The 16,002-nt window shown below is 32.4% G+C and overlaps 1 protein-coding gene across 4 annotated transcripts in view; it reads right to left on the bottom strand.

Annotated features, from left to right (window-relative positions):
• Window positions 1-16,002, bottom strand: part of HDX (highly divergent homeobox) — a 186,493-nt gene that overhangs the window by 106,501 nt on the left and 63,990 nt on the right. For 3 of the 4 annotated variants that reach the window (XM_012470802.2, XM_012470803.2, XM_012470805.2), the window contains one exon: window positions 10,251-10,304. The exons of the other annotated variant lie outside the window; for it this stretch is intronic. In XM_012470802.2, the coding sequence (XP_012326225.2) occupies window positions 10,251-10,304 (54 nt within the window). The remainder of the gene's footprint in view (window positions 1-10,250; window positions 10,305-16,002) is intronic. 4 annotated transcript variants of the gene reach the window in all.

Raw genomic sequence — 16,002 nt, 5'->3', positions numbered from 1 at the left:
TCTGGAACAATACTGCACAAAGACAGGAAACTAAAACAAAAATGGACAAATGGAATCATATCAAGTTAAAAAGCTTCTGCACAGCAAAGGATACAGTCAACACAGTGAAGAGATCATTCACAGAATGGGAGAAAATATTTGCAAACTACTTATCTGGCAAGGTATTAATAACCAAAATATATAAGGAGCTCAAACAATTCTATAGGAAAAAAATCTAATAATCTGAACAAAAATAATGGTAAAAGATTTGAATGGACATTTCTCAAAAGAAGACATAAAAATGACAGAAGCATATAAAAATGTGCTCGACATTACTAATCATCAGAGAAATACAAATCAAAATTACAATGAGACATCATCTCACCACAGTTAAAATGGCTTATATTCAAATGGCAGTCAATAAAAATTGCTGATGAAGATGTGGAGAACAGGGAACCCTTGTACACTGTTGTTAGAAATGTAAATTAATACAAGCACTATGGAGAACGATTTGGAGGTATTCACACTTTCATTATTAAGTATAATGTTAAGTACATGGTTTTCATACATACATTATACTAAGTTGAGAAAGATCCATTTTTTGCAATGGAAAGGACATTTTAAAAATATATTAGTTATATATTTAAATGGACAAATAATAATTGTACATTTTCGTGGGGTCCATAGCTACATTTTGATATATTTCATGTATAGTGATCAGATCAGTGTTATTATCATATCTATCATCTCATTTATCACTTATTTGTTTTGGGAACATTTAGTATCCTTCTTTTAGCTATTTGAAACTAATAACTAATTGTTAACCATAGTCATCCTAGAGTGGTATAGAACACTAGAGCTTAGTCCTATTTAGCTGTAATTTTGTCTCCCTTAACAAATCTCTCCATATCATCCCCTTCTCTTTACCATTTCTAGTCTCTATCTTCTGTTCTACTTTGGCTTATATGAGATTACTTTGTGTAGCTTTCAAATATGAGTGAGAACATGTGGTGTGTAACTTTCTGTTCCTGACTTATTTCACTTAAAATAGTGTCTTATAGTTCCATCAATATTGATATGAATGATGGAAGTTAATTCTTATGGCTGAATAGCATTCCATTGTGTATGTATACCACATTTTATTTATCCATTCATCTGTTGTTGTACACCTAGGTTGATTTTGTATCTTGGCTACTGTGAATAAGCTCTACAATTAACATAGTGTTAAGGATGTCTCTTCTATGTAATGATTTATTTTCCTTTGGATAAATACCCAGTAGTAGAATCACTGGATTATATAGTTTTACTTATCTTTCTTTGAGAAACCTCCATGGTGTTCTCCATAGTGGCTGTACTAGTTTAAATTCCGACCAACAGTTTATAAGAGAGCTCTTTTCTCTGCATCCTCACCAGCATTTGTGATTTTTTTGGTCTCTTTGATAATTGCCATCCTAATGAAGTAAGGTGATAATACATTGTGGTTTTGATTAGTATTTCTTCATGATTAGTAATGTTGAACATTTATTTCATATACTTCTTAACAGTTTCTTTCTTTCTTCTTTTTTTCTCTCTTTTCTTTTTTAAATTTAACTTTCTGTTTTAACTTTTATTTTAGGTTAAGAATACATGTGCACATTTGCTGTTTAGGTAAGTTGCACGTCTCAGAGGTTCAGAATACAAATTATTTTGTAACTCAGGCAATAAGCATAGTATATGATAGGTAGACTTTTTTATCCTCACCTTCCTCCCACCTTCCACTCTCAAGTAGGTAGTACTGTCTGTTATCCCTTCTTTTTGCCCATATGTACTTGATGTTTAGTATTCACTTATAAGTGAGGCCATGTGGTATTTTGTTTTCTGTTCCTGTGTTAGTTCACTTAGGAGAATGTCCTCCAGCTCCATTTATATTGCCTAATTTTTATGGCCATGTAACATTTGATGGTGTATATGTATCACATTTTCTTTATTTAGTCAACCATTGATGGGCATTTATGGTTGATTCCATGTCTCTGCTATTCTGAATAGTGCTGTGATGAACATACACATGCATGAGTCTTAATAGTAGAATGATGTACATTCCTTTGGGTATATACTAAATAATGAGATTGCTGAGTCAAATGGTAATTCTGTTTTAAGTTCATTTAGAACTCACCAAAGTGCTTTCCACAATGGCTGCACTAATAGACATTCCCATTAGCAGTGTTAAGTGTTCCTTTTTCTAAACAACCTCTTCGGCATCTGTTATGTTTTGATTTTAAATAATAGATATTCTGACTGGTGTGACATATCTTGTTGTGATTTTGATTTGCATTTCTCTAATGATTATGAGCATTTTCTTATGCATGTATATATTCTTTTGGAAAGTGTCTGTTCATATCCTTTACCTACTTTATAATGGGGTTATTGTTTATAAACTTGTTTAAGTTCCTTATGGTTTCCTTAAGTTCCTTATAGTTTCTTGACATTTAGATCTATTGGATGTATAGTTTGCAAATGTTTTCTCCCATTCTGTAGGTTGTCTACTGACTGTATTTGTAGTTCCTTTTGCTGTGCTGAAGCTCTTTAGTTTAATTTGGTCCCATTTGTTAATTTTTGGTTTTGTTACTATTGCTTTGGGCATTTTCGTCATGAAGTCTTTGCTCAGTCTTATGTACCGAATATTTCCTATCATTCAGGGTTTTTATAGTCACAGGTTTTGTATGTAAGTCTTTAATCCATCTTGAGTTGATTTTTTTTTATATATATTGTGTAAGGAAGGGTTCCAGTTTCAATCTTTTACATGTGGCTAGATAGCCAGTTATTCCAGCATCATTTATTCAATATGAAATCTTTTTCACATTGCTTGTTTTTGCCAACTTCGTCGAAGATCAGATGGTTCTAAGTATGCAGTATTATTTCTGGACTCTCTATTCTGTACCATTGGTCTATGTGTGTTTTTGTACGAGTACCATGCTAGTTTGCTTACTATAGCCTTCTACTATACTGTGAAGTTGAGTAATGTGATGCCTCTAGCTTAGTTCTTTTTGCTTAGGATTGCTTTGGCTATTCGGGATCATTTTTGCTTCCATGTAAATTTTTAAATAGATTTTTCTAATTCTGTAGGTTTGATCAGAATAGCATTGAATCTGTGGATTGCTTTGGGCAGATGGCAATTTTAACAATATTGATTCATCCTATCCATGAACATGGAATTTTTTCCATTTATTTGTGTCATCTCTGATTTCCTACAGCTGTGTTTAGTAAATCTCTTTGGAGAGATATTTCATCCCTCTGGTTAGCTGCATTCTTAGGTATTTCATTCTTTTTGTGGCTAATATGGATGGGATTGAGTTCCTGACTTGGCTCTCAGCTTGGATGTTGTTTCTATATAGAAATGACATTGATCTTTTGTACACTGCTTTTGTATCCTGTATTCTACTTACATTATTTTTCAGATCAAGGAGACTATGAGGGCAGAGACTATTGGGCAGAGACTATGAGATTCTTTAGGTATAGAACCATATCATCTGAAAACAGATTGTTTGATTTTATCTCTTCCTACTTGGATGGTTTTGTTTTTTTCTCTTGCCTGATTTCTCTGGCCAGGACTTCCAGCAATATGTTGAATAAGAGTGGTGGGAGAGGGCATTCATGTGTTGCTCTTTTGCCCAATCAGTATGATGCTGGCATATCTGCTGGCCATTTTTTTTTTTTTTTGTCTTCTTTGAGAAATGTCTTTTCAGATTATTTGTTCCTTTAAAAGTTTAATTATTTTTTTCTGTTGAGATTTTGTAGTTTTTAAAAACATTCTAGGTATTAGTCTGCTGTTGGACAAGCAGTTTGCAAATATTTTTTTCCCCCATTTTTAGGTTGCCCTTTAACTCTGTTGTTTTCTTTGCTGTGCAGAAACGTTTTAGTTCGATACAATCCAATTTGTTTATTTTTGCTTTTGTTGCCTGTGCCTTTGAGGTCTTACTGATAAAAGGTTTTCCTAGACCTGCTCTTTGTTCTACTTATTGGGAAAATGTCCTGAAGCATTCTACCTATGTTTCCTTCTAGTAGTTTTGTAGTTTGAGGTCTCTCATTTTTAGGTATTCGATCCATTTGTACTTAATTTTTATTTTTTGAGTAAGGGGGAGTCTAGTTTCATTTTTCTGATTGTGGATATCCAGTTTTTACATCAGCATTTATTGAAGGGTTTCTTTTTCCCAATGAGTGTTCTTGGCACCTTTGTCAAAAATCATCTGGCTGTAAGTATGTGAATTAATTTCTGTGTTCTCCATTCTATTTTCTATATGTTCATTTTTATATCAAAACCATGCTGTTTTAGTGACTACAGCTTTGTAGTATATTTTGAAGTTTGGTAGTGTGATGTCTCCTGCATTGTTCTTGTTACTAAGTATGGCTTTGGCTACTCTTGCTCTCCTTTTATTCCATATACATTTTAGGATTATTTTTCTATATCCATAAAACATTTCATTGGTATTTTGATAAAGACTTTGTTGAATCTCTAGATTCCTGTGGACAGTATAGTCATTTTAATGATATTAATTTTTCCAGTCCATGAGCTTGGAATGTGTTCTGTTTATTTGTGTACTCTTCAATTTCTTTCATCAGTGTTTTGTATTTTTTTAAATAAAGGTCTTTCAACTCCATGGTTAAATTTATTTCAAGGTATTTTTTTTTCCAGTTATTGTAAATAGCATTGTCTTCTTGATTTAATTCTCATCCTGTTTATTGTTTCTGTATAAAAATGCCACTGAATTTGTATGTTGATTTTGTATCCTGCAACTTTACTGACTTTGCTTATCAGTTTTAAGACTTTTGTGTTTGAGTCTTTAGGTTTTTCTATGTATGAGATCATATTGTCTGTTAATAAAGGATAATTTTAATTTGTCCTTTCTAATTTTTTTAATCTTACCCAATCACTGTGGTCAAGACATTCAGTACTATGCTGAATAGAAGTGATAAAAGTGGGAATTCTTGTTTGTGCCAATTCTTAGAAGAAAGGCTTTCACATTTTTTCCATTCAGTATTATTTAGGGTATAGCTTTTTCATATATGGCCTTTATTGTGTTGAAGTATTTTCTTCTATATTTATTTTATCAAGAATTTAAGTAAAGAATGGATGTTGAATTTTGTCAAATGTTTTTTTCTGCATCTATTGAGATAATATTTTTTTTCTTCATTCTATTCATGTGATGTATCATGTTTATTGATTGTCTATGTTAAACTATTCTTGCTTTCCTGGGATACATCTCATTTGATCATGGCATATTTTTGATATATTATTGGATTAATTTTGCTAGTTTTTTGTTGAGGATTTTTGTATCTATGTTCTTCAGCGATATTGGCCTGTTGTTTTCTTTTTTGTCTGTATCGTTGTATGCTTTTGCTATCAAGATTATGCTGGCCACATAGAATGTGATAGGAAGAGTTCTCTCTACTTCAATGTTTTGGTATAGTTTGAGAATGGTTGGTAATAATTCTTCTTCAAATGTGTGGTAGAATTCAGTGACAAAGGTATTCAATCCTGGACTTTTATATGTTGGAAAACTTTTTGCTATTGACTGAATCTTGTTATTTGTTATTTGTCTCTTCATATTTTCTATATCTTCCTGGTTCAATGTTAGTAAGTCATATGCATCCAGAAATTTATTCATTTCTTTAAGGTTTTCTAATTTTTTGGCATATTGTTGTTCATAGCAGATTCAATAATCCTTTTTATTTTTGTGGTATCCAGTATGACATCTCCTTTTGCATTTCAGATTTTATTTCCTTGGGTCTTCTCTATTTCTTTCTTAGTCTAGTTAATGGTTTGTCAATATTGCTTACCTTTTCAGAAAACTAATTTTTTATTTAGTTGATATTTTATATATTTTTTAGTTTCCATTTCATTTAGTTCTCTGATATTTATTATTTCTTTCCTTCTACTAATTTTGGATTTGGCTTATTCTTTTTTAAAAATTATTCTTGATTTTCTACTTACTTAAGAAAAATGCACTTTTAACTTCTTTACTGAAATTTTTTCCAGTTTTTGATGTAGGCATTTATTGCTATTACCTTGGCTTTAATACTGCTTTTGCTGTGACCCATAGGTTTTGGCATGTTGAGTTTCTATTTTCACTTGTTTCAAGAAATTTTAAAATTGTATTCCTATTTTCTCCTTTCACCCATTAGTCATTCAGGAGTATGCTGTTTATTTTCTGTGTATTTGTATAGCTTCAAATGTTCCTCTATTATTGATGTTCAGTGTTATTCCATTGTGGTCAGATAAGATATTTGATATGACTTTAACTCTTAAAAATGTGCTGAGGTTCGTCTTGTATCCTAACATATAATCCTGGTGAATGCACCATATGCTGATTAAAATATGTATTCTGCAGCTGTTGGATGAAAATGTTATGTAAATGTTTGCTAGGTTTTTTGTTTGTTTGTTTGTTTTGTCTGTGGTGTGTTTAAATAACATTTTGTGGGGTTTTTTGTTGTTGTTAATTTTCTTTCTAGATGATCTTTCTAATGCTGAGGGTGAGGCACTGCAGTTCTCAACATTTATTGTATTAGAGTCTATCTATCCTTTTAGATTTGATAATAATTGCTCTATGTGACTGCTTCATTATTGGATGCATATATATTTACCCAACTATATGGTGCATACCTACATTAACTTCACCTGTAGAGACATGCATAGAATAAAAGTGAAGGGATGGAAAATGATATTCCTTGCAAATACAAACCAATAGCAAGCATGAGTAAATTTATATATCTATACACACACACACATACATACATATATATATATATATATATGGTGTATATATATGGTATATATATGGTGTATATATATTGGGTAAAACAGACTTCATATATATATATGTGGTTAAACAGACTTCATATATATATATATATATATATACACACACATATATATATATGGTAAAACAGACTTCAGTGAAAAGCTGTAAAAAGTGACAAAGGCAAATATTATATAGTTATAAAGGTAACAATTTAATTTAATGAGCAATCTTCAATTGTTTCCTGTCTACTTTGGTCACTACCTTAGAAGATTTTTTTTTAAGAGACAGGACCTTGTTATGTTGCCCAGTCTGGACTTGAACTACTGGGCTCAAGCAATCCTCCCACCTCAGTCTCTCAAGTAGCTGGGACTACAGGGACATAAAATCATGCTTAGCTTTTTAAAAAAAATTTGCAGGCAGTCACCTAGTTATGTTTAGCATACAAATCCTGGTCTAGTTTTATTGGCTATGGTTCCAATAATAATTCAACTTTCATAACTTTTGTGGTGTTATTTTCATCTGTTTGATTTACCTGGTTCCACTGGAGCTTCCAGTAATCCCTACTGGTGCCACCTAAGAGGACAGAAGGAGCTGATCTAGCCCAGACACATGTGAGGAGATACCCCCATTGGTGTCTCCCAACAAACTAGTGTCCTTTGGTGGAAAATGGATTCTCCATCCTTCAGGAATACACAGCATACTTTCTGGACTAGTCGCCTGTTGTGGCTTGGCCCTTCTTCCCGTTGCCAACAAGCCACTTGTATCTCTAGGTAGATGAAGTTATTATCTGGCTTACAGGAGCCAAGAGACTAAGAGAACTAAGAACTAAGAGAACATAGCTACTCTTTGCATCAATATCTTCCTTGATATTATGGTCTGTTCTCTCCAGATGAGGGAGAGAATGCCCTGGTCTAGCAGGAAAGTAGTCCTCCTAGCTGTTTATTGTCAGGAAAACTTCCAGTTAATCTTCTTTGTCAATGTTGCCAGGCTCACTTCATGTTGTTCTTGAGATTCCTGCTCCATCTGGTGGCAGGTAGGGTTTGGGGAATGAGCCTGCAGAAGCATTCTTGTGTTGCTAAGGTGGGGGACATGAGGTTCCTGACTTAGATAGCCTTTTAATGTTAAGTGGGGGACCAAAACACCCTGTATTTTTTCTAATTCTTAGAATCCCTAACACGTCATTTTATTCTTTCATCCTTTCAGAATTCTCCTTTGGTGGCCTCTTATATTATTTTCAGGGTTTATATTTCTACTTTGCTGAGAAGAAAATGAATAAAGGAATATAGACAATCTTGGCCAATACTGAAGTCCTAGCTTCATTTTTATTTATCCTATCCATTATAAAAGAACTTGGGTTATCTTTCTTTTTTATTTACTTAGTTTTCTAATTTCAACTTTTATTATAGATTTAAGTGTATTTTGTGCATGGGTAAATTGTTGCATAATGCTGAGGCTTCAGGTCCCAATGATCCCACACCCAGATCATAAGCATAGTACCTAACAGGTGGTTCCTCAGACCACAGTCCCTCCCTCCCCCATCTAGTGAGCCCTGTCTATTGTTGTTATCTTTATGATCACGTGTATTCAACGTTTAGTTCCCACTTAAATGTGAGAACATGCACTATTTGGTTTTCTCTTCTTTCATTGGGTCATTTAGGAAAATAGCCTCCAGCTGCATCTATTTTGCTGCAAAGGACATGATTTTATTCATTTTTATGACTGTATAGTATTCAATGGTGTATATGTACCACATAGACTTCACTGTTGATGGGCATTTAGGTTGATTTTATGTCTTTGCCATTGTGAATAGCACTGTAATGAATATATGACTGGATGTGCCTTTATAATACAGTAAATTATTTCCCTTTGGGAAATAATATCCAGTAGAGGCATTGCTGGGCCAAATATAAGTTCTATTTTAAGTTCTTTGAGAAATCTCCAAGCTGCTTTCCACAGTGGCTGAACTAGTTTGCATTCCCAGCAACAGAGTATTTGCTTTTCTCTATAGACTCAGGAGAATTAGTTGCTTTCTTTTCCTTTTTAATTATTGCTATTCTGACTGGTGTGAGATGGTATCTCATTGTGGTTTTGATTTGCATTTCTCTGATGACTTGTGATGTTGAACATTTTTTTCATGTTTTTTGTCCTCTTGTATGTTTTCATTTGAAAAGTGTCTGTTTATGTCTTTTGCCCATCTTTAATTAGACTGTGTTTTTACTTTGTTGATTTGTTTAAGTTCCTTGTAGATTCCGGATGTTAGACCTTTGTCAAATGCATATTTTACAAATATTTTCTCCCATTCTGTAGGCCATCTTTTTACTCTGTTGGTATTTTGTTGTCGTTGTTGTTGTGTAGAAGCTAGAGTTTAATCACATCCCATTTATCTATTTTTGTTTTTGTGGTGATTGTTTTTGGTGACTTAGCCATAAATTCTTTGCCAAAGCCAATGTTGAACAGAGTATTTCCTAGGTTTTCTTCTAGAATTTTTATAGTTTTCAGTCTTACATTTACATATTTAATCTATCTTGAGTTAATGTTCATATGAGAGGTAGGGATCTAGTATCATTCTATTGCACATGGCTAACTAGTTATTCCAGCACAATTTATTGAACAAGGAGGTCCTTTCCCCATTTATTATTTTTGTTGATTTTGTCAAAGATGAGATGGTTGTAGGTGTGCAGCTTTATTTCTGGGTGCTTTATTCTGTTGTATGGTCTATGTGTCTGTTTTAGTATCAGTACCATCATGCTGTGTTGATTACCGTAGCCTTACAGTTTAGTTTGAAGTCAGGCAATGTGTTATCTCCTGCTTTGCTCTTTTTGCTTAGGATTGCTTTGGACTATTTGTCTTTCTAAAAGTCTATTCATGTATCTTTTATGGTTAAAGCCTTTTAATGGTTTCCTATCTAGGGACCAGTCACATCAAAATCTCTTGGGGTATTTGCCAAAATGCAAATTTATTGGTGTTACACAAACTGAATGAGATTCTTTGAGAAAGCAGAGTTTTACTGAAGTTCTATTATATTAACATTTTAAAAATTACAACACTTGTATCAGAAATCTAGAGCACAAAATAAGATTGGTAAACCTTAATTACTCATCAATTCTAAATACTGACTTGCACTAAAAGGAAATAGTAAATTATGCAATACTGATTGAGATATTTTATATTAATTATAATTTAATTGTCTGATTAAATTAACTGGGTTGATTCGATGTAGAATAATTATATTTTATGAATTATTTTGGAGTCACTTTTAAAACTGAGAAAACTGCCCATGGATTATATGGTGTGCTAATTATTACATTATAATTAAGATTATATTTGTAGTATATGTAAATATTATGATCTTGAAATATGTCCTTTGAGACAATGTAGTTCTATCAAGGTTCAGTTTTGCCAGCTTTACAAATACGATGGCAATTTTCTCAATGGCATTCTTATTAACAGCACAAGGGGAAACCCATTTGCTGCTTTAAATGAAAGATTACTTACTGCTCTTTTTCTAGAACACCCTGTAATCCAAGGCACAGTAAGGTTTCCTGAAATCTGTGAAAACAACAAATGGAATCTCAGTAAGCTATTTATTGACAGTACTTGGAATGTTGATCAACACCAAAGATTTCACATACTATGTCAAGATAAATCTGCATTCAGAACATATTCCCCACATATAAAACGTTGTTTCCTTAATGAACTCAGCAGATTTAAGGGGTTCTTTCTTGGTGAAAAATATTTGAAAGTGGTGCAGACTTCTGGGAACTAAAAAAAAAAAAGGTTCTGGGGCATTGTTGTGGGACCTAGAATTGTTGGGATGCTGTTGCAAGTTTTAAAATCTATAGATAATACAATTGAATAATAAAAATTCAATACTTTGTGAAGTGAAGATGTTAGAAGAAGTATAGAATAAAGTAGTCTTCCCTTATCCACAGATGATATACTCTGAGACACCCAGTGGATGTCTGAAACTGCAGAGGGTACAGAACTCTATTTATACTATATTTATTCCTATACATACATGCTTATAATAAAGTTGAATTATAAATTAGGTAAGAAATGAACAATAATTAATAAAATAAAACAAATCTGACAAAATACTGTAATAAATGTTATGTGAATGTGGCCTTTCTTGAAATATCTTATTGTACTTCACTGCATGTTACTGAAACCATGGAAAACAAAACCATGGATAAGGGAGGACTGCTATAGTCACATTTTAAATAGGGCTTCACCACAAAGCAAGAAATGAATTCATAATGAATTATGTGTGCTATAAACTACCTAAACACATTACCTGTATTTATTTTGTAAATTTAGCACTGACTAATGGATTTATTGCTACATGTGTTTTCTTAATACAAATCTTAGACCTGCAGTATAAATGACTAAAACAATGTTTCTCCAAATAGTGACCTCCAGAGAAGTCTATTCACTGTGCCTTACACTCTTTCTTACAACATAGTGAATTGTATATTTTAGTAAGCCCATTTATTTAATGAAATATTCTCTTTGCATAAATAATGTATGATTGAAAAGGGGAGAAAAAGTAAAGTTTTAATCATTGCTATCTATACATCAAACCTCTCTAGATAAAAATGTGTTTGATAAAATCTGTTCTTTATGAGTTATGTCCCTGTGTCTAATTTTGGTAGTGAAGTTTAGCAATTGCAATCTTGAGGAGATATTTCTTGCATATTATACAAGTATTTTATACTTGAGCAAATACTTTCTAATAATTTCCCAGAAATGGTGAAATATGTTGACCTTTACTGATGGGGTAGAGTATTGTTTGTGGTAGTTATGGATATATTCAATTTCAATACATTCTCAGCTACCTAAGTACTCACACCCAAAATTGAAATAATGTTCATACAAATCCAGTTCAACAGTGTGATAGTCACTTTTTAAGTATAAACCACTAAGACAAATGGCCAGTAACACCTTATTACCTCAGCATTGCTACACAAGGAGACAGATGATACTCTAGTGGGATTTTAGGGAGCATTTACAAAGACAAATGTGGTCTGTTAGCTGTGGTCTGGGTTAGCCTGGACTTAACTATGCTTTTTCATAGGACACACAAGAATTGGGGAGTACTTCTCACTTGCTCTCTCCTTCCCTCCCAAACAGATACCTCCTGAGAGACTGACAAGGCAAATCAGCTTCAGTAGGTCATGGAGGTAAGAACAAGGCATTCGATAAAATATTCTAAGTTTTTCACAAATTATAATCAGTAATGGCCTAAATAGTATTATGCCTATTGACAAGGAATGATGATCAATGTTAACAGTAAATTAATATTCTCAGTTATTCAAACTTCAGGTAAGCTGTTACTGCTCCTGGCCACCAGAACTGCCATTTTACTTTGAGTTACAAGTATTCCAAAATACTAGGAATTAGCTAAACATGATATAAATTCCTTTCAATGAAAAATAAAAATATTTTTACTCAAGATAAAATACTATTACACTAAAATGGCAATTAACTGGAATGTTAGGGGTTAATGAGAATGTGTGAATAATTGATTTTTTTAATGATGATATAAATGTATTCTTAAAATTATTCAAAATGTATTTTTTCTTTTTATCCCACCAATACGTGCTGGAGTTTGAAAATTCATTGTTAGCCTCAGTGAGGGAAATAAATCTGCTTAAATAATTATACAACATAATCTAGAAAAAATATAGATACCCAAGTGTTTTGGATTATCTGTTCACATATTCTTATCCATTAGTAAAAATAATTCAAAATTGACCATACAGAATATCTAGAAAATTCTGTATGATAAATCAAATTTTCTAGAAAATTCTGTATGATAAACCAAATGAATTACAAACAAAACAAAACATTAAACCAGTAACTGCTAAAAAGTTACATATGAAATAATAAAGATGATACAACAAACATGGAAATAGAATTTGTATAAACACTGACTATACATTTGATAAATATAAAATGTGGTTTCCTGTTTAAGTCAGTGTGTAAGTAAGAAAATATAAAACTCCTATAAGCACATAGTATGCAAATATTATATATTCCATGTGATTTGGGAGAAGTTTCACTTTTTTGTTTTATAATTCTGTATCAGCAGTTACATGATACTCAAATATTATATTCAACTAACCTCTAATGTTTACTTCATTTATTTATTTTTTTTGAGATGGAGTCTCACTCTGTCACCTAGGCTCAAGTGCAATGGCATGATTTCGGCTCACTGCAACCTCCACCTCCCAGGTTCCAGCAATTCTCCTGCTTCAGCCTCCTGAGTAACTGGGATTATAGGTGTGCGCCACCACGCCCAGCTAATTTTTGCATTTTTGGTAGAGACAGGGTTTCACCATGTTGGTCAGGCTGGTCTCAAACTCCTGACCTCATGATCTGCCTGCCTCAGCCTCCCAAAGTGCTGAGATTCAGGCATGAGCTGCCGAACCTGGCCTCTAATGTTTACTTCAAATCTATTGTTCAGTTCATTACATTTCCAGTATAACTCAGGAACAGCTGGGCAGAGTAACTGAATTTGTAGGCTTTTTTGAATAAATACCTTTCCACAAATTTGGGAAGTTTTATTTGGTGAAATATTGACGATATATTTCTCACTCAACAAAAGCTATGAAATGCAATACTCAAATTAGAAGGGTAATACACATCTCATTTAAATGATATTTCAATTCCAAACTCACTTTAAACAGACTGGTTTGGAAAACTATGAAATAAATCTTCAAGGAGATAAGACTGATTTAACAAATGTATTAGAACATACACATCCAAAAGAGTGCTGTACATTTCCCAGTGAAATATTTGGAGTGTTATAAACTCATTACAATGATGCTGACATTATTCAAAGCATTTTGGGAACTTTCTTCTTGGAATTGTCAGTTCATGCCTCATCCAGAAATTTTGTCTCATTACACTCCTTTTATTTTAAGTGAAAATATAACAGCCCCAATAGAAAACCCATATTAGTCACTCAATGTGGCTTAGAATGAGTTCTGACTATTTTTAAAATCAAATGTTCCCTCAAATGAGAATTATTTGTCACTACCAAAGCATTTATAAAAGTTCCACCAGCTCCTAAAGCAATTGTGAAAGAACTTCAAAAACTTTTGACAAAATTGTATATTACTGAAATAAGTATTATATAACTTTCCAGTCAGCTATTTCTTCTATATGAGGCATTGTTTTAGAAAGCTACAGGAAATAAAAGATCAGTAAAACATAATTTCCTGGAAAGCAAGAACTGTTGCTTGAGAGGAATAGATAAGATAGGTACATTAATGTCTTTGATACAAAGAAAACTATGTTAAATGTCACAAGGGAGGTACAATAAATGAAGTACAGCAGGAGCTCAAAATATGACAAAATTACATCTACTTGAGCATTGATATCTCAGGTGAACCTTAAAAGATGGTTAGGACTTTAATAGAAATAAAAGAGATCAGCACTTCAGGGAAAAAGAATGGCATGAGCACAGTGAAATTAAAAGATAGGATGTATTTGGGGAATGGTCATTTCAACTAGAACTAGAAAGGGGAGTTAGGGTGACTGTGTGGAGATTATGAATGACAAGGTGCATTTATACCTAATTCTGTAGAAAATAGGAAGCCATTGAAAGCATTCAAGCAGATGTATGATATAATCAGAACTATATTTTTATACGGTATAAATCTTAGGTGTCTATGTGTGTAATTAAAGAAGTACAGAAACTACTATAATAGTTTGGATGAGAAGTAATTCAGGTTTGAAACCAGGGCCTGGGAAGTGGGAATTAAGAAGAGAAATATCAAGCATACTATTGAAGAAAGGTCTTGTACATAAGATACAAGAGAACTAAATAGTCTGGAGATAATGGAAATAGTTCTCTTATGGTCAACTGCTTCCAAAACTGTCTGGTCTGCTGGAGCTAATGGGGAATTGCAACTTTAAAAGTAAATGAAAAAAAGTTCACTTACTGTTGGAAATCTGCATCTCATGGCTAAGAGTGGATACACAAGTAATGTACTTACTTAGGTGTATACTGGAGTCACACCATATGTATAGTTAAGGTTCATGAATTCAACTATAACACACTTGCCAGTCTCATGTAAAATCATACTTTAAGTAGAATGTATATATCAGGATATCAATTACATATTATATGTCTTCATTACTGCACATGGTTGTATATTCATAAGAAGACATGCAAATAGTTAAGTTTTATAGATGATTTAGATATTCTTAAAGGAATTTTTACTGTTTTATTTTATATAATTTCGACCCTACATATGAATCTGTTTTAATATTTCTGCTAGATTATTAGATTGTCAAGGACAAAGTATCAAGTTTAAAAATTTATTCTAATTATTTTATATAGTCACACAGAGATTATGTGTAAAAACATTCATTTGATTTCAAAAAATATGTTGTAAAGACAGTTCTACATATATGCTGTACATCCTATTTAAAAATTTGAGACCAACTTATGGGGCTAGTAAAGCTACTATCTGATATATACCACATTTTATGAGAGCCAGGAAAATTGAATGTTTGATTATTTAGCATTTTATTAAATGGAATTTGATTAAATGATGCAATCAAGCAACAACCAGGCCTCTCAGAGAAATTCATTAGTAAAAGACTCATAAATCAGTGTTTTAGCTTTCCATCAGTTGTGTTAATATTAGCTGAACATAGAAACCTATCAATCACTCTGCTTTAAATGGCAGAGTTTCCTAATTTTTTTTTCAGTTATGAGATGTACAACACAGAGAATGTTTCTGGGGATGTGATTGTACTCAGTAAACATTTACTGATTGACTAATTTAATCAACTTGGATGTTTATTATTCACTAGCTGTAATTTGCTGAAATTTAACAAAGGGCCAAGAATGGCAATATATATGAGATTAATGCATGGGGGGGATAAGAAGTTGTGGAAAGAGGCAGTAAATTACTTATGGTTAAGAAAAATATGTTCTGGAGCAAAGAAAAAAAAAGATGTCTTGTTGTATATAAAAATATTTTCCTCTTTTCTCTCTACCAAGTCTTCAGAAAAGTTTTCAGAAGTTAGACTGCCTTTACAAATTAAAGTTTCAATGCTAAAACTTTTGGATAAACAACTAACATATTTTTAAGCACATGAATTTTTCTTTTATGTGATAGAAATCTGGTGCTTAGAAAACTTTCTTAGCCTGGAAAGCTCATCTAATTGAAAACCAAAATGCTATTTGAAATGTGTTTTTATACATAGTAGTAAAATTTTACAAATCACA

Source organism: Aotus nancymaae, unplaced genomic scaffold, assembly GCF_030222135.1.
Source record: "Aotus nancymaae isolate 86718 unplaced genomic scaffold, 86718_ANA_hifiasm-v0.15.2.pri h1tg000004l, whole genome shotgun sequence".
NCBI classification, from domain to species: Eukaryota; Metazoa; Chordata; class Mammalia; order Primates; family Aotidae; genus Aotus; species Aotus nancymaae.
Note: the sequence above shows the minus strand (reverse complement) of the source record. Positions and strands in the feature narration are given on the sequence as shown.